This window comes from Squalius cephalus, assembly GCF_949319135.1.
Source record: "Squalius cephalus genome assembly, chromosome: 5".
Taxonomy (NCBI): Eukaryota; Metazoa; Chordata; class Actinopteri; order Cypriniformes; family Leuciscidae; genus Squalius; species Squalius cephalus.
Window position 1 is genome coordinate 7,371,006 of NC_137126.1, and position 20,173 is coordinate 7,391,178.

At 38.2% G+C, this 20,173-nt stretch overlaps 1 protein-coding gene across 1 annotated transcript in view; it reads right to left on the reverse strand.

Moving 5' to 3' along the window:
• The window catches only part of ap2b1 (adaptor related protein complex 2 subunit beta 1), a 50,612-nt gene that overhangs the window by 13,851 nt on the left and 16,588 nt on the right, over positions 1-20,173 (reverse strand). Inside the window, exons 15-20 of the mRNA XM_079872806.1 lie at positions 13,577-13,618; positions 11,682-11,828; positions 8,771-8,916; positions 6,589-6,718; positions 3,393-3,477; positions 3,139-3,225 (exon numbers count right to left, since the gene is read on the reverse strand). Coding sequence (XP_079728932.1) covers positions 3,139-3,225; positions 3,393-3,477; positions 6,589-6,718; positions 8,771-8,916; positions 11,682-11,828; positions 13,577-13,618 — 637 coding nt within the window. The remainder of the gene's footprint in view (positions 1-3,138; positions 3,226-3,392; positions 3,478-6,588; positions 6,719-8,770; positions 8,917-11,681; positions 11,829-13,576; positions 13,619-20,173) is intronic.

Genomic DNA, 20,173 nt, shown 5'->3' on the forward strand with positions numbered 1-20,173 from the left:
GCCTTATACAACATTAGGAGGATCAGGCCCTTCCTATTGCTGTATGCTACACAATTCCTTGTCCAAGCCCTTGTTCTATCCAGACTGGACTATTGTAATGCTCTCTTGGCAGGCCTTCCAAACCTCTGCAACTGATCCAGAATATTGCGGCAAGAGTGGTCTAAAGAGCAAAGACATTCAAATGCACAAGTGTACTGGTAATTGGTAATGCAGAAGTTAGGTCAAAAGTAGTCTCAGCCTCATACGTCACACCCACGGACCGCTGACTGAACGTCTGATGCATATGGCACACTTAACTGGAAACACTTCAGGATTTTCAAAGTTGTCATCTGACGCCTGGAAACAAAAAAGCCGTGACGCCAAACCCCCTCAAGGAAGAAGAACGCTTTCGTGTTTACAACTGTAAAAATGAGCGCTTCTCAGTATCACAACTGTAAAAATGAGCGCTTCTCAGTATCAACTAACTAAATGCTGGATTTTTAAAAGTATGTGAAGTATGTAAAGTTCGTAGCATAGTTTTACACAACAGTCTGTTATTGTAGGGACATCGATGTTACATTCTCACACCCCTAAACATGACACGGAACAAATGAACTGTGATTGGTTGCTTTACATGTCAGTCAGACAGTGGGCAGTGCTTGGTCAATGAAAGCTGCTATGGAGTCTAGACCTTCTGCCATCAGTCTGAAGCTCTGGCTACACAAGACTAGGTCAAAAGTAATCTAAAAGTAACAAAAAAGTATTCAAAATACATTACCAAAAATTTGTAATGTAACGGATTACGCTACTAACATTACTCATTTTCTCACACACACAGGCTAAAAAGTTCAAAATAAATGCATCCCTAGTCATATACAGCTAGAAGTAACCCATGTCCTGTCCACACCAGAGATGAGAACCTGTGGCATGAAGCATGAATTTGATTATTCTTGATCCTCTGTAAATGTACAGGCAGCAATTCTGCAGCATATCAATGAGGTTTGTAAACGGTTGTAAAACATTAACGCTGAAAACTAATTAGAGATGTTTATTTTCTGCTGAATTAAGCGCTGAAATTATTCATCATTAGGAATGTGCTGATCCACGGACATGAACGCATGTCATCCTCCTGGACTCAAGAACTGTGGCTGCATTCTGATGAAGAACAAATCAACCAGTCTCAACAACAACAAAACATGAAACAGCTTCCTACTTATTTCAATTCTATGGGGGAAAAAATCAGTCATTTTACAAATAATACCAATGCACGTAGTGTGGGGAAAAGGCATTCGGTTATATCTTGCCCTCGCTTGTTTGCTCCATTACGTGGACATTGTTATTCAAGTCATGGCAAGCCAGAGTCAATCAGCATCTCACAATAGCAGTCGATTATTCTCTACATGCTAATAAACACGATTGAAACTGAACTGCATGGCTTCTCCAACCAAAACAAGGCATCAGAGTGAAGAGGAAAAAAAAAAAAAAAAAAAAAAATCAAAGCCTGGATTTGTCAAACTACTGCTGTTTAGTGTGGCACTACATGCGTCGATCACCCAACAGGCGCTTTATAGTCATGGATAAAATTGCATCTGTGTGCCGTGTGTGTGCCGTGTGTGTGCTTGCTAAAATGAGAGCAGATGAAAGCAGGGGAAGTGAGATTGTCTGACGTCTAGTAATTAAGGAACCTCTGGGCGTCTGATCAATAATTTCAGCGAGTGAAACAGGCTCTCTACGCTGGTCGCTGTGTTCGGCTGCTGCTGTATGCTCAAATTGGCTCCAGGTTGATGAATACAAATAGCGAGCTGATAAGCCTAGAAATAAACCAGCTCTGTCAAAGTCTGTGCACACAGCCAGCCACGTTCCACAGCATTTTTACATTGCCACCAGACTAAATAATTAACTATGAACAATAACGAAATGGTGGGAATGCTTTTTCCCCTTTACATTGGCGTCAAGAGACTCTTTCTGCTTTTTTAAATCTGAAAGCTCACACAGTACACAGTGGATGTTGTAGTAAAGCTTTAAGCAAACAATTCAACAATATTGATGGTTTAATATCAAAGCATTGTGAAGTTGCTTTCATAAATCTAGAAAGGAAGCTATTCAAATATATTCGGGAATATGGTGAGCCTTGTTCAACAAGCTTTAATACTAGGGGTGTAAAAAAACACTACAATAAAATTAGTATGTATTACACTGTCATGTCTTATTCAAATCAGAATACAAATATCTCTCTCTCTCTCTCTCTCTCTCTCTCTCTCTCTCTCTCTCTCTCTCTCTCTCTCACACACACTTGAATATGTGGTTTGCGGGCAGACTGTAGCAGACTCTCCATAGGTGTAATGGTTTTTATACAGTACAAACTGTATTTTCTATCACCTAACCTTACCCATCACAGAAAACTTTCTGCATTTAAAAAAAACAAAAAAAAACAACAACACACAGTTTAGTATGTTTTTTTAAACCATTTGGATTACGAGGACACAGGAAGTGTCTTCATAAACCACGTGTAAGTATACGTTGTAATACCCATGTCATTATACACATTTGTGTCCTCATAAACCATATATACACAGACAAACACTGTAACTGTGTTTTCATTTTTTGGGGGGGACTTTCCATAGACATAATGATTTTTATACTGTACACACTGTATATTCGATTCCCCTTACACTAACCCTACCCATCACAGAAAATGTTATGCAGTTTTACATTTTTGAAAAACATCACTTAGCATGATGTATAAGCTGTTTTCCTCAAGGGGACCAAAAAAACGTCCCCACAAGGACAAGGATTTTGGATATTGCCGTCATTGAGGCATTCATTCACTCGATTAGTTCAAACGGCTGATTCCCTTAAACGGCTTGAGCTGTATTTGTGCTGTGAAAAAAAAACTGTCTCTCAACCACAGACACATTGTAGCAGGTTGTAACATTCTGCATCAGGAGCCAGCTTGGGTTTAGGCAGAGGCCAAAATACAAAGAGCTAAGAGCGCTCTGCCAAACAGAGCAAAGAGACCTTTGCAGCTGCCCTGCTATTTGCAAACTTTCCTCTCTGCTAAATGCCTTTGATTCAGTGACCACTGATCCATACGTTGCAAAACACCTACACACAAACTCGAGTCCTGAGTAGTGCATGTTGAGGACTAGATCACCTCACCTGCGTTTAAGTGGCATTCTTTGATCTGGTACTGCAGCTCATTCTCGTTTGGAATGTCCTTCCATGTGGCCAAGAACACCTGACGCTCTGTTGAGGAAAAGATAACAGGTTATCATATGGGATTGGCCAATCAGTGTCTATAGTATGTTCAATCCTGGCTACATCTCATCAATCCACTCTTTTATTAAGCCTAAGCTCAATCAAAACCGGTGAGCTGTTTTTAGAGTGAGCATGTGTGCGCAGCGTGCTTGTACCCATTTTGCCGTCCTCCACGAAGAACACGTTGAGAGGGATCAGCGTGCTGAAGTAGAAGACATCAATATTGTTTTTCACAGCCACCTGCAGTGAGGAAGGTTGAGTGGTCAGACTTTTAAATACACTCCACCGTATAAGGGGACTAAAACGCCTCTGCAGCCTGACTGCAGTTTTGATACCACACTATTTTCCAAATGGAAAAAGCTTTCAGCTGCATGGAAAATGAAAGAATAGGAGAAGGGGAACTAGAAGAAAGGCACAAGAGCATAAGAGAAGGCTAGTAGAAGTCAATGGTCAGACCCGGTTGATGAGTTCTTTCATATTTTACACAAATGTTATTAGACTCTAAACCGAGCCACGGAAATCCAATGAATAAATTATGGCACAATTGAGCCTTTCTATTTTTAGACAAACAGTGTGTCTATTGATGGCAAGAAAGTTTATTTGTATTCTTGTTTATTAATAAAAGCACAATGAGCAGACTTTTTTTGTTTTTGTTTTCTGGATTAATTTAGAGGAAAATGTGTTATTTTTCATGTTTTGGCCAACAACTGACAAATAGCTAATATTAAAATGCTAGATTTTGTCCAAATAAATGAAAAATAAATACCTAAAAACTGAAATTAATCATACTAAATGCTAAAGGTAAATTTAGGCATCACAGCCTTATAATGTACGGTGTTAAAAAATACATTTTTGTGTAAATTTGGAGTGCTGTCAATACAGAGAACAACGACAAAAATCGGTGTTGCCTACACTGTGTTATCCTCTTTTTAAAATTTGCACCCTGTTGACTTCAATGGGGCAAGTTTTAAACCTGCTTTTAGCCTCTTAACATCCTTGATGTGTCATTACAAGTGCACAGGTCATGTGAGTGATTCCTTCGGAGTGAACACGGGTGAATCTGACTGCAGTAGATGTGAAAGATATGAATAAAAATGATATTTATTTAGCCAGCGCTCATACCTGTATTTACATCCTGTTTTCGGTCAAAGTCCACAGTAATCGATTGTCGAGTTAACGCGCGTTTTCATAGGTACTAAACCAATGCGCGTGAACTCGACAATTGATTACTGTGGGCTTCGACCGAAAACAGGATGTAAATACAGGTATGTGCGCTGGCTGAAATAACATCATTTTTATTCATATCTTTCACATCTACTGCAGTCAGATTTACCCGTGTTCACTCTGAAGGAATAACTCACATTGGCTGTGCACTTGTAATGACACATCAAGAATGTTAAGAGGCTAAAAGCAGGTTTAAAACTTGCCCCATTGAAGTCAACAGGGTGCAAATTTTAAAAAGAGGATAACACGGTGTAGGCAACACCGATTTTTGCCGTTGTTCTCTGTACTGACAGCACTCCAAATTTACAAAAAAATGAGCTCAATGTTAAAATTGACCGGAGTTCTCCTTTAAATTACTAGCATTTTTAAAGAGTAACTAAGTAAGTGTTAGATGATGACAAATGTAATCTTAACAGAAAAAAATAGAGGAAATTAGCATGCGCGGTTAAATATCCGATAAAATTGCCGATAAATGTAAAAAATATCTCTAATATTGGCCAATAACCAATATAGTATTAATAAATTGTTTATGCATACATAATATTTAATAGTCAAAAAATAGAAACATATACATGGATGAATTGTACACAATAAGATCTATAACATGCATTTACAAAATAGATGAATTTTCATTTCATGCCAGCTTTAAAGTGGACCTATAAAGCTTTTTTTCAAAGTCTTGATTTTGTTTTTGGGGTCTACTAGAATAGATTTTCATGCTTGAATATTCAACGAACATGTTTTCACATTTTTGACACAGTTGCAGCACCTCTCTTCCCAGTCTGTCAGTAACACTATTTAGTTCCTGTATCTCTATGAAGCCCCTCCTTCCAAAAAAGCACAATGTGCTCTGATTGGTCGGCTGGACGAGTGTGTTGTGATTGGTCAACCATGTTGAGTGTATTTTAGAAATGTCACGCCCCTTACTATAACCGCGAGTTTCAACACACTACCAGGCCTAGCCCCCCTTTTTTTGTATGGGCGGGAATTATTTAAATGAGGAATATTGTTACATACATATTGTTACATATACCCGGAGAAAAACTCAAGATCAAGGTGTTTTTGCTTACTCATTTAGAGAATTACTCCTTTTGGAGTGGATTTGTGCTTTGAAACTTTACAGACCTTTTTCATGCTTTAACAGTAACATTAAACACTAAAGAAAGTTGAAAATGTAAAAAAGCATAATAGGGGTCCTCTTTAAATTTTATGGAAAAGGGTGGCTGGCATTCTCTTCAAAATTTCTCCTTTTGTGTTCCACAGAAGAAAGAAACTCGCATAGGTTTGGATGAGTAAATGACAGAATGATATAAAAAAACACCTGTTTAATTAACATGGACTTGGTCAGGTCATAGCGTCACCCAGCCACTCAAAGGGCATTCAGTGACTCTTCTGCTCATTAGAAGGTTGAACTCATTAACACAAGCCATAAACACTCTGCAGGCAGCTCTGTTTAATAACAAAGAGCCAGATGCTTGACACAAGCACCAAGGAGTAAAGTCACAGAAAGGGATCCTTAAACAGAAGATCAGATGAACCAAAGATATGAGAGGATGAGAGAAATAGAGAGGTGGACGAGTGTCAAGGGGATGGAGGAAGGAAATATTGTGGAACATCATAGTGTAAATGTTAAGGAAGGAACACAGTAAGAGCAAACTCAGCTAGACATCCATCTAAAGATAATCCAACACTCTGTAGTATAACTAATGAGGCAGAAACATGTCAATATAAATCATTTGATATGACGATGATTCATAATGACATTTGTATCTGATTGATTATCAGCATTAGTAGACTAGATGCCGTGGGCAAGTGCTCATTATCTAGAGTGTTTTAAAGGCATTAAATTGAATGTTTTGCAGCTGCTGTTCACCCAAATGATCTCAGTAACTAATGAAGCACGTGGGGACAACTGACTCAAATAATCAGAGACGAATGTGCCCGCTGTGCAGTTGAAAGCTTGGAGGTTTGGATACACAGTGATGTAACTTAAACATTAACGGCATATTTGTAATGGTTTATTTCCTGTGGGATGATTAAGGCAAAGAAAGGGACCTCAGAAGGGCCCATGTGTGGGTGTTTATGGGGGTGTAAAAGTATGTGGCATAGGGCAGTAATGCATCGTACCTGTAGGTTGTTTAGTGGGTCCATCTTCATCACAGGTCCGATGGTGTTGAGAGGGAGGGAGATGTCGATGCTCTGGCTGGGCATCAGTGGAGTGTGAACGGGGAGAGGTGTGGTGGGGATCACTCCAAAACTAAAGACAAGACAACAAAACGGGATTATAGTGTCTCATAGCTCTACCTAATGTATCAGTTAAAGGCAGGGGTGTGACGTAATGATTTACAAATACTCATATTACTGTGATAAGTAGTTTTTAAAAGAAATTTGACTTTTTAAGTAGTTTAAAAATGGTGTACTTTTACTTTTACTTGAGCACATTTTAAGTGATGTATCTGTACTTTTACTCAGCTATTTTCCCTCCGTTTGTTTTTAATTAAAAAAAATTCCATCAACGTGATTGGATAGGGAGAGTAATCGGGCATTTGTGTGTCCATGGTTTGCAGTGCAGTGTGTGTGTGTTCACTACTCACTGCTCCTAATGTGTGTGTGTGCACTAACTTTGATGGGTTAAATGCATAGGACAAATTCCAAGAATAACCATACTTGGCCTTCACATCACTCACTTTTCGAACAATGTGCATTTACGTTTAAATTTGTAACATTCAGTGAACTGGACTTACAATGTAGTTCATGTTAGCTCACTATCTTTGCCTATTTCAGTGCATTAGGGGAGATTCACTGTTTGATAATATTAGTGATTCTCATTTCTTTATCTCGAAACCCTAAAGCTGGCAGCGTTCTGGAGAGAATAATCTCTCTCTTTTAAACCCATCTCTGGTGTGCGAGACTGAACTCTCATGAATTTCATAAAGGTTCTTATAAAGGTTTTTGTATTCTTTGCACTGTTCTGAATGTTGATATTTCATGTGATAAAATAGCTTGCTCAGTGTTTATTAAGGCCTTACAACTGATTAAATTTTTTCCCCATAGATTATTATTTAAATAGTGAGTGTACTGAAAACTTTTTCTGTTTTGTTTTAATGTATTTTAAAAAGTTGGCAGTCAAAATGAAAACTGTTAAACCAAAGATAGAGAATTACAGCATGTACCCGTTTTTCTACATTTTTAATTTGCACTGTACACTGTCTATTATAAGTGTAGAATCGGTAGCTCACTACTCACTACACAAGAGTACTTTTAAATAAGCTATTCTTTTACTCTTACTCAAGTAGTTTTTTGGACATGTAATTTTTACTCTACTCACACTACTTTTTTGGTGGGAAAGTAATGGTACTTTTACTTAAACACTTAGCAAATGAGAGCAAAAGTTAGAGTTGCTGGCTATGAGGCCTGTATCAAAAACAATTCATGGTTTAAATAAATAACCATGTAAAAATTATTATTTAATCCTAAATAGATCTTTAGATTATCTAAAGAAAATTACCATCAGAAGTTTAGTTAGGAAATGGAAAGAATTTTTAGCTTTGTTACAATGGCAAAAAATGTATAAAACTCTAAATAAACAAATAATAAATAAAACAGATTTTAAAAAAATGGTAAAAAAAAAAAAAAAGTAATGTTGTGAAATATTAAAATTTAAAATAACTGTTGCTATATTTTAATCTGTTTTAATTCTATTTTAATACATTTTTGTGTAATTTATTCCTGTGATGACAAAGCAGAATTTTTAATGCATCATTTCTCCAGTCTTCAGTGTCACATGATCCTTCAGAAATCATTCTAATATGATGAAAAGAAACATTTCTTATTATTATCAATGTTGAAAACGGTCGTGCTGCTTAATGCTGTGGAAAACATGACGCACGTTTTTCAGGATTCTTTGAAGAATAGGAACTTTAAAAGCATTTATTTGAAATATACATTTTTTGTAACATTATCTTACTCTGACTTTTGTGCGTCCTTAACAAATGAAACAATTAATTTAGATCTAAAAAAATCCAAACTTTTGAATGGTAGTGTATATTAAATACGTTGTTAAAATATATATTTAACAATATTCATTTAAAAATCTATTAACCAAAAAAAATCTATATACAAATTATATATAATAATTTAGTATATAAAATATAGCATATATTACATCTAATATTAAATTAAATGTTAAAATATAACTAAATAAAAAATATACTAGAATTATTTATTATAAATCAATAATTACTCATAAATATAAAACCTTAATTTTGGAGCATGGTAACAGGAAAATATGCCACAATCATTCACAGACCTGTTCTTGTTGAACTGGATGGCAAAGTCAGTCATGTGCTGCAGGGCTTTATTGGTGAAGTTCATGTCCATGTACATGTGTCCCTGACGCCGAGAGAAGGTTCCAGATATCTCCAGTCCTTTGGCCTTGACTGCTGGCAGCCATACCTTCAAAAACCACACCAATAAGCGTTCAGTGTACCTCCCCCATTTTACAGTCTGTCTACTGATTAAATTAATGATATGAGGCTCTCTAAGAGGACAACTAGTCCTTCTAAACTAAAGGACACCTAATAGAGGAGTCTGACATCCACCCACACTCACTCACCCAGACACTGTTGCTTACAAGAACTGAGCTGGCATCCAAAATGAAAAAAGAAAATCAGATAAAAAGAGACAAATTAACATATAAATATAAGCAGCATGAGGCACCCAGGTATTTGATAACTCCACAAGGTAGGTCATAAAGTATCCTAATAAGGAGTAATTGTGCTCTGTCCTACTCCACTGACCTACTCTGGCTCTAATGGAGCTCTTATTAATGATGATTCCCCAAGAAGCTGTTCTGCACGCGTTTATTTATGTAGCACATCAAGTTAATGCTCGCAGGAAAAGGCCCTTCATTGTAAATGAAATGGCTGCTGGGAAAATGTGACCCAGTGGCACAAAGTGCTGAAAAGACAGCAGTTTCTCCCTGAAGTTGGAGGGCAAGAGCTGGGCAATACTTGTTCTGCGGCGTAATGCTAATCCATTATGCTGCATCAAAGCAGCCACTTCGAAGAAAATGACAGGCAAGCATGTCAGTACGTTAGCCTGGCTCCGCCCTCCTACGTCCTTCCGCTCAATTTTAATTTTCTTTCAGTACTCTGTCTGGGTTTGTGGTATATTTGTGAGTATATTTCTCTGGTCAAATTTTTACCGGTCCAATTAGCAGAGGAAGTGGCTGAGAACGATGACATTGAGGTCGTGCGCTAGTTTGAGTTGTAGGGTTACATCATGACCAATCTTTAGCGATTGGTTATGGCAGATCCAGAGTGGCTCTGGGCAGATCCAATAGTTTTAAACTTCAACAGAGTACCCGCCTTCAAGGAAGTTAACGCTTGTCAATGGAGAGTGGCCAGACTCTCTGTACAAATGAAATGTACGAGAGTCTAGAAGGACCAGGCTATCAGTACGTAGTTGGAAATAAGAAATGATGGGCCTCCTGGTGGGTGGGTTCAGCTCTTTGGCGATTTCCAGTGCCTTCAGCTAGATGACGGCTCTGGTTCTGGGTTACCCTTGATTTATTTTTTCGGCTACGTACTGATACACTTGCCTATCAGTTTCTTCGAAGCTCCGCTTTTAGGACCACGGTAAGCTTTTCTTTGACTGTTAGCATTTTTGGGCTCGCCATCTAATAACATTACACTCAGACACACCATAATTCTTGACTGCTTAATGAGAGTTGTTAGACTCCGCTGCGTTTATCAGTCCTGGGGAATTTTTTTTTTTACACCTATTTGGTGAATAATTGACATGTAAAAGTGTAGACCTTGAATATAAAGGTGTTTTCACACTGGGCACATTTGCTGCGGTCTGAGTCCGAGTGCAATTGTTCCTGGCCCCCCCATAGCGTTGGTTTGGCTTCAATTTGATTCTATCGAAGTTAGAGCTGCATGATTAATTGTTAAAAGATCACGATTTCGATTTAAACACCCACGCAATCTCATTCCTTAATGACAACGATTCGCCTGTCTATTAAATCTTTGACACAGGAACATTCAAATCTGTGTTTGTGCTCCCGCTGACCCAGAGAGAGCAGTTATCATGTCTAGTTTTGAAACAGCTTCACAACTAATACTAGAAATTCTAGTAATTTACATGTTATTTTATTTAGTTTTCTGTTCAGAATCGTGGGAGAATCGTGATCTCAGTTAGAAAAAAAAAATAAAAAAAATCATGATTCTCAATTTTTCCAGAATTGATCAGGTTTATTCGAAGTTTATATCTTATGTCATCACAAACGTGCACGCTGCACGAAAGAAAACAGAACGCAGGTTAATATATTTAGTTTTTTCTTAATTTGGTGCTAGTATGCGCAGCAGAGTAAACAACACTTGGGTTTACTGTATGTGTCGCATGAAGGCGGCTTTCAGCTGCTTGTGAACAGACTCTTTTGAGGAGACAGTTGATTGCCATTCATTTGCCGCCCTGATTGCACTTGCTATGAGCGATTACACTGCAGGCTTGTATCAAAGATAAATCATCAACACTAGCATCCCTTACTTGTGTTTTATTGAACTAAATACATCGCCTTTGGCTAAAAAGCATTAGCAGGTTACTTTTCTCCCTGAACAAGCGCGCACCCGAGTCCGTGTTGCTTTCACATTCACGCGAATCGTGGCACAGTTCGAGGGCAACCGAACTCAGATCAGGTAGTCTCAGGTTCGGTACCAATTCTTCATGCCCCGTTCCGAACTAAACTGCCAGTGTGAACATGGCCAAAGACGTCCCCATTTTTTCAGATGTATTTCCAAAAAAAAAAAAAAACACTGCCTTATATTCGGAACAATACGGTATTTTAGAAAGCATAATATTAATATTGTTGCCTATTATTTGGAATGAAATTTGCACTGTGAATGTGTCTGTGATACCTAAAATGCCATCACTAGGTTCTGAAACAGAGCTAATGTTTGTTTGTCCTATTGTGTCAGTTGATTGTTACGTAAAAAAAAAAAGTCAAGTTCTTGTTTTCTGTAGTTCAGAATTGGTGAATCACTAATCAAGCAACATCTCTGGTCTGACTTTAAACTTGACTACACACGCTTCTCGGTATGAGGAGTTTGGTGAATTTGGAAAGTTTCTGGTTGTCTTCATTGGTTGGCTGGCTGCTTAAAGATCAGAAACAAAGGCGAGGGGTTATGGTTTAAAGACACGCGGCGAGTAGCACTCACAGTTTTTGGTGTCACATATCCTCCTGTAGCAATGGACATTCCTGTGGACAACTCAAACAGGTCATTGAGCCCACTACTGAGAGCAGCAGGTGTAGGAGACGGCGCAAAAGTGTTGGGCACCGATGACGGGATGAAGTTTTGGCCCACCTGCGTGACACACACATAAGGGTCAAAGGGTTTAATCTACTTCTGTACATGTTCATGTAACCCTTTAAACAAAAGCATCAGGCTTTCTTGTTATGAGTTATGAGTAGGTGCAGAATTTGAGGAAAAATTGTATTTTGATATTACGGACAAACTACACAAGAGCAGTGCAAGATATGAACAAGAAATGTAGGTACAAAAAATCTGCAGTGTCATTCCGTGTCAACACAACCAGAGGTCCCTGGCAATTTTTTTATTTTGATTCTGGTGGAAAATACATAAATGAAGAAGAAAACCAAATTATTAAATGCCATGGATGAATATTTACTGAGTAATTCACTATTCTGCAGAAGGGGGACAAATTTTACCAGAGCCAAATTACAGGGGGAAATGACTTTAGAAAGATGGTGACATTATTATCTTATTTTTACACAGAGATTGGTAAGTCTATATGTAACATCAGCTGACTTTAGCAATCCTTGTTGTATTATGGCAACAGTCCAAAAATGGGAAAAGGCAATTTTCGCAGAAGTTTTTTAAAAGTTTGTATGCCTGTAACTCAAGAAGTATTAATAATAATAATAATAATAATAACAATATTAATTCATTACATTTATATAGCGTTTTTCTCTGCACTCAAAGCGCTTTACATAGAAGTGGGGGTTGGGTGGTCTCCTCAACCACCACCAATGTGCAGCATCCACATGGATGATGCGTCAGCAGCCATTTTCACCAGTACGCACACCACACACCAGCTTATTGGTGGAGAGGAGACAGTGATGAAGCCAATCACTATACAGTATATGGGGATGATTAGGAGGCCAGCCATGATGGACAGAGGCCAATGGGCAAATTTGTCCAGGATGCCGGGGTTACACCCCTACTCTTTCGAAAGACATCCTGGGATTTTTTTGTGACCAGAGAGTCAGGACCTCGGTCTGGCATCTCATCCGACGGACAGTGATCTTTGACAGTATAGTGTCCCCATCACTATACTGGGGCGTTAGGACCCACACAGACCACAGGGTGAGCACCTCCTACTGGCCTCACTAACACCTCTTCCAGCAGCAACCTAGTTTTCCCAGGAGTCTCCCATCCAGGTACTGACCAGGTTCAACCCTGCTTAGCTTCAGTGGGCAACCAGTCTTGGGCTACAGGGTGATATGGCAGCTGGCTATTAAAGATATATTAATATTCTTTTAGATTCCGATTCTTAGTAAACATTTCTTTTGATATCTCCATTCTTAAAGTTCTATAGGGTCCAATCCCAGAGATATGGGGATCTCAATGTGACTCCATGAGTTATATTTAGATATTTTCAGTGGTCAAAAACCAAATGTGGGTTACTTTGTATACAGCTGAAACAAAGTCATTTTTTCTCTCTTGTAATTTGGCTTCAAATCAATGAAAATTATCATTTTAACCGCTCCATAGAGTGGAGTACTCAGTAAACATTTATCAATGGCATTGAAAATTTTGCCTATCATCACCATTTATGTTTGTCTTTCTTCAGAAGAAAAAAAATTCTTTCTTTAGCTGAGAAAAGTTTTCAAAAACAACACAGAATGACCCTTCAGTTGCACATCTTATCACCACAAAGCAGAATGGACTTTTGTGCATGCAACAGAAAAAAACAAAGCAGGACACACAGGAGGGCATCTATTCTATAAACTATTAAGAATCAATGAATAGTGCACAGAATGCTGAGAGTGGACAGGCGGATGCGAGCGGAGAGAGAGGAGCTCACTTACTGCAGGACTGCCCCCAACACCTCCTCCCAGATCTCCCCCGAGCTACAACAGAGAACAGAAGACCCATTTCCAGGGCCACAAACAACATGAGAGAGACAGAGAGAGATGTAAAGGATCCATTAATAACAAAGATTTTCCTGTTTACAAAGGAAGTGATGTCACAAACAATGATTAAAGCCTGAAATTTTGCATTTTTTTTCTTGCCATGGTTAAAATCAACCTCAAAGAGTCCTCTAGCTCATGAAAGAGGCTTTCCTGTGGGAAGTAAGAGTTGAGCTGTGTTTTCATGTTGCAGGGCTTTACTGCTGCCAACCCCTCATCACAGTAGTTAGTTAAGACTGAAGATGAGCAGTGATATTTCATAAGCTGAAAGCAACAATTCGGCTTGTGTGCATTAGAAGTAGCAGTGGAATTTAAGGAAAAATTGCTTTGTGAGTGAAGCTAATGCTCTGGATGATATAATCCTGAAATACTGAAGAAAAAAAATATCCATAAATCCACAAGCCTTTCTGAACATGACAACAATTTTAAACACTATGAAAATTCTGTCATCACTTACTCACCCTCATGTTGTATCAAACCTGTATGACTTACTTTCTACTGTGGAACACACATTAAGATATTTTGAAGGATGTTGATAACCATATAGATTTGGTGATCATTGACTAGGGCTGCATAATTTGGGAAAATAAATAAATAAAATAAAACTGCGATTTTTTTTTCTAATGCAATTTAAAAAGTGTTTTTAAAGAGCTTCAGGTTTGCGGTGCTTGTTTTTAGGGTTGCACAATTTGTCTAATTGTGTGATTATATCAATATGACTATAAATAAATAAATAAATAAATAATATTAAACAAAATAAGAAATATTACTAGAAGGAAAATTATATAAAAAAATAACGTTTTACATTACAATTGTAACATTACAATACTAATATTTGTGCCTTAATGTCTTTCAAACATTAAACCTCTGAGCTTTTATTTTGGTGGGAAAATGTATGGTACTTTTTTGGTAACAAGAAAATGCTTCTTAGTAAAAATATGGGGAAATGTTCCACAGAAATAAAGTCATACAGTTTTGGAACAACATTATTGTGTGTAATGATGACAAAATATTTTTGGGTGATCTCCTTTCACTTTCACACTGTGTCCTAACCAAACACATGATAATTCGACATCTCTTTCACTTCGATCAGAGTTTTTGTCTAACCAATTGTGATTGGGACAAGCAGCACTATATTTTTTTGGTTGCTTAGATTATATTTGTGCACCGAACATCCCCGCCCGTAATTAAAAGTCATTGAACCGAAGTATATTAATCAAATATGGATGAGGAAATGATGGAAATGTAGAAATATTGGATATTTTAAGACAAAACCGTCAAGATCCACCAGGAAAACAACAGCAAGGACTTCCCCTGGAGATGCATCATGGAAGTCATGAAAACTCTTGTGTGTTTGAATCGGTGCAGTGAGTTTCAAGTGCATTTAGAAAGTCAAAAAGACTGACTGCGTGACGACTAAAACTCTGTAGATTCTTTCCCCAAGGCAAGCCCACATTCCTCTTACTGACCTTCCGCCATACGGTCACCTTGATTTTCATGGCGAGAAAACCGGCATGATTAAACAACCTAACAGATTCATACTCAGCAGGACACAAATCTCAAGCTGAGCCATAAAGTGCAACAGGCATGATTTAGGGTTTGGTAGAAACTGAAGATTTTTCCAAATGCAACTGATTCATAATATGATTCAAATTAGACGTTCTCTGTGCCCCAGACATCCTAAATGTCAATGTTAATCTAGCAAGAGGCCGTTGAGACTGCAAGTTTAAAAACGCATGCCTTAGGGTGCGGAGTCTGCAGTGTTCATCTCTTTGAAACATTCTCACGACCTTGAGCAGTCAGATGGTTCTGTTGAATGTTCGACATTCCTCGGCTCTGAACATTGTTTCCTTGACAGAGAGATGAGGAACACACTGGTATTTTATTGGAATGACTCATTTAATGACTCAGCAGGAGCATATTCAGTGCATTGAATGCAAGGCTTTGTGCCAGTGTTAAGCGGTGAGTTTGGGCAAGGTGTTAAATTGGGTGGAAAGGAAAACAATTATTTGCAGTTTGTTTGACAATCCATTCCACTTCCCATCTTCAGGTTGTGAAGGCTCCACTTCACATTTTTGTTCTATTCCATGTCATCAACACATTTAGACACGTTTTGTTTTTCCTCATTTTTATATACTATATGGTATATTGTGTTATTTTCATTGGTATACACACAATGAATTTTCGGTTGTTGCAGGGTTTGAAATTAACACCCGCCAACCCGCCAAATGAAATGACCTGTGGCGGGTAACGCTGTCAAATCACTAGCCAATTTGCCGTGTTATGTTTACTCACTTTGCTGGGGAAGTTCGTGTAAGCCAAATCTGTGCAGATTTAGCGCAAATACTCATCATGATATATTAAATTCAGTGTATTGCGCAGAATCTGCGCATATCTGGCTTACTTGAACATACCCGTCATACGCAACAAATAACGGCACGCTTGTTCATTTGCATTAAAGCAATGGCGAAAAATCATTTGGTTAACAGAAAAGACATTATTTTCCAACATCCAACTTTTTTTTTAATGTTCTTTGTACTATATTGATCTGTCCAGCTCAATTCAATTCAATTCAATTCAATTTGAATAAGAAATTAATATATATATATATATATATATATATATATATATATATATATATATATATATATATATATATATATATATATATATGTAACAATATATGTATATATATATATATATGAAATATATATGAAAAAAGGAAGAAAAAAAAGAAATAACCCAGATTAACTTAAAAAATTAATTTCAAACCCTGCGTAGTAGTTATCAGTTTTGCTAATAAAATAAAACATCGTCTTCCTCGCAGATCATATATTAAGTGTCTGCATAATCTTCATTATTGACTAGTACTGGCTACTTGAAAATTCATAATTAATTTCATAATGATGTCAGACTGAGACAGATGCCATCAAGTGAAGGAGTGAATGAGCAGTGAATCTCAATGATGAGTCCATCACTAGTCTAGAGACGGGATTGCAACACCTTTCCTTACACCCTGCTCAACACGACTTGAGCTAGAACAGCTCCTTCACACAGCAGGCGGCCGGTGTCTCAATCCTGGTTTGTTCAGGGCATCTGTGCAAGGCTGGTAACTTCTCCAATCTGGAGACAAGATTGGCCTGAGTAGCAGCACCTGCGCTGCCCAGATATAAACTCTTTACATGTGCCATGCTGGAGGTGCTTCCTCCTGAAGCAAGATGCCTGCTTGACAAATCCAATTATTCACGAGGAGGAGGAAACAGGCCTTCTGTGGCTCCAGGACAAAAGATATGGACAAATTGTTTCAGGATGTGAGGTTTCTGGCATATACCCGCAATATTTCCCACAATATTCATTAAAGGGATTGTTCACCCAAAATGAAGATTATGTCATCACATATTCACCCTTGAGTCATTCCAGGCAGTATCATTTTCTTCAGAGGAATGCAAAAGAAGGTATAATGCTTCATTTTTGAAGCTCAACAAACCCTGTCCCCATTTACTGTCACTGAATGGAAAAGAGCAGCTAAGGCTACGTCTACATTAATCCAGATGCATTTGAAAATGGCTTTTTCGTTTCAAAACGCTCTCCATTCACACTAGCGTTTTCAAGCGTTTTCCAAAAGTTTCACATCCACACTGAAACATCGGGAAAAAACAAATGAACCGTATTGTGCATGCTATTCTTCTAGCAGGATCATTTTATTTAGCAGAATATCTCACCATTCACTTCCAGGTCACACTCACTCATCATTATATGTTTGGTGTAAAACTGCTCTCATGTTTTGCTGTAGGACAGCAATTGCGAGTAAATTCAGTAATTTTAAAGCAAAAAAGTAAAGCAATTGTAGTACGTTTTCGAATAACTCTGTTTTCATAGTCCAAACTACAATGCAAAACGGCGTTTTAAAATGTATCCACTTGGGAGTACGTTCTACAAAAGAAAGTAAAAAGGATTGGAATAGGGATGTAACAATATAGCGCAATACATCAATGCAACAATATGTATTGTGGATAGCGACAATACACTCATCAGCCACCTTATTAGGTACAGCTGTTCATCTGCTCTTTAATGCAAATATCTAATCAGCCAATCACACGTCAGCAACTCAATGCGTTAAGACATGTAGACGTGGTCAAGATGATCTTCTGATGCTCAAACTAAGCATCAGAATGGGGAAGAAATGTGATTTAAGTGACTTTGAAATGTAGAGTGGTTATTGGTGCCAGACAGGCTATTTCAGAAATCTTTTGGGATTTTCACCCACCTCAATCTCTAGGGTTTACAAGAAAATATCCAGTGAGTGGCAGTTCTGTGGGTGAAAATATCTTGTTGATGCCAGAGATCAGAGGAAAATGGCCAGACTGGTTCCAGCTGATGGAACAGTAACTGAAATAACCACTCGCTACAACTGCCAAAATATCCCATTTAAAAGGAACACACCAAGATTTTGGGACTTTAGCTTATTCGGAAAGAACTATATTCTCAGAAGGCGAAGCACTGCTACTTCTGCGGAGTGATTTGCTCGCAGTACCTGAGAAGCCCCGTGGTGAGGAGCAGAGAGTTCGTCAGAGTTGGAGTAAATCACTCCGCAGAAGTAGCAGTGCTTCACCTTCTGATAATATAGTTCCCAGTATGTGTACGGTTAGAAGATGGCTGTGTCTCATGTGACCTTGTTATTTGTACACGCTGTGTCTATACAAATCACAACGTTGCATGTCACAACATTGTCACTTATTGGGAGCAGTATGTTAGCTGGAGCCGTTTACCTCCAGTCTTTGTGCTAAGCTAGGCTAGCGGTGGGTACGTCAGACAGAGTTACGGCACGCACGGAGATGAGAAGGGTATGTATGGACTTATCTAACTCTGGGGGATACGGTGAATAAGCCTAAGTCCCAAAAAGTCGGCGTGTTCCTTTAAACATTTTTTGGCTTTGTTCAAAGTATCGTGAGAGTATTGCATTATGACATTGTTATATTGTACCGAACTGAATCGTCACATGACTATTGTTACACTCCTAGTTTGAAGTGACTTCAGAGTAAGTAAATGATGACAATATTACTTTTTGGATGAACAATTCCTTAAATATAAATGTTGGGATAGTGTGCTGGAAATCATTTTTTTTTCCCCAAATTGAATTTTCCCAGTAGACTATGTCCTACGCACCTATCAATTATCCACAGATGTGCACGGTAATTGTTTATAAATTAAAAAAAAATATGGCCAATGTTTACATTTCTCAGTGTGTTCACTTTGTCCTTTTAGAGAGCATGCACATCCAGATTTGCACACACCACGATCAAATATTTAAATCTCCACATCGCTTCCCTCAGGAACTGTGTATGTGTGAGCTGAGCGAAAGATTTTATGTGGGTTGATAAATGCGAATAAGGCAGCAAGACATTCAGCCCTGGGGTTCTGGTGCTGTGGTTGCAGTGGGTTTAGGAGAGCAGGGCCTGTGGCTTGAATGATATAATACTTTTGAGCTCTGCTACAGAGTCAGAACACTCCATATACACAATCTCTCTACTCACATCGAATTTAAAGTAAATTAGTGATATTGATCATTTGTACACATGGTCAGGTGTTCTTGTTTTCATTGAAGCTTAAGGGTGTGTTCACACTTGGCAGGTTTGGTTCAATTGTGAACCAAACTCTTGTGCGATTGCACTAGAGCAGTTCATTTGAATAAGTGAACGCTGCCATTCGAACCCTGGTGCGCACCAAGCAAGCCAACCGAGACCCCTGAAAAAGGGAACTCTGGTGCGATTCGACTGAAATATGAACACAGCACAGACCAAAGACATCTAAACGAAACAAAAATAAGACATGATGTCGCTGCGATCCTAAAATGGGCAGAATGCTCAAGGATACATGGTTCTTCTCATCATAGGAGTTATGTTGCCCATTACAGTTCGGTACAGGCATTAGAACCGCCACTTACTTGCAGCAGATCTTCATTTGTGTGTGCAACAGAGGAATCCCTGATGCTTTCGACTCCTTTACACATTTTATAAGCTCTTGAGTTCTCAGCAGGTCAAAATACCATCATATGTTGGCTACGCACATACAAGTGCATTTAGCCCAGAACACAGCATTGTTTTGGATGTTTGGTAAGATGTGTCGCAAAACATACGTCATAAAAGCAGTTTTCTTCATTTAGCATCTTTAGGTTTGCTATTGTTTGCAGTGTGAATGCTAAGCGAACCAGGACTAAAATGTTGGTAGCACTTTATATTACAGTCCTGGACTTTTGGTCCAAACCAAAAGAACCAAACTATAAGTGTGAACACACCCCAAGATACTTTTCTGATCTTCTTAATACATTGGGACAAAAAGTTCATTATTTGTAATGATAAAAACTGAACTGAAATTTAAAACAAATTCAAAATGGATGCATTTTCACTAGTGGTCTAGTGCACGACAGGCACTTTTGGACTGTATGCTTGCTTTCCATTATATGTACACTTAAAACTGCATAAATAGATGTGATCA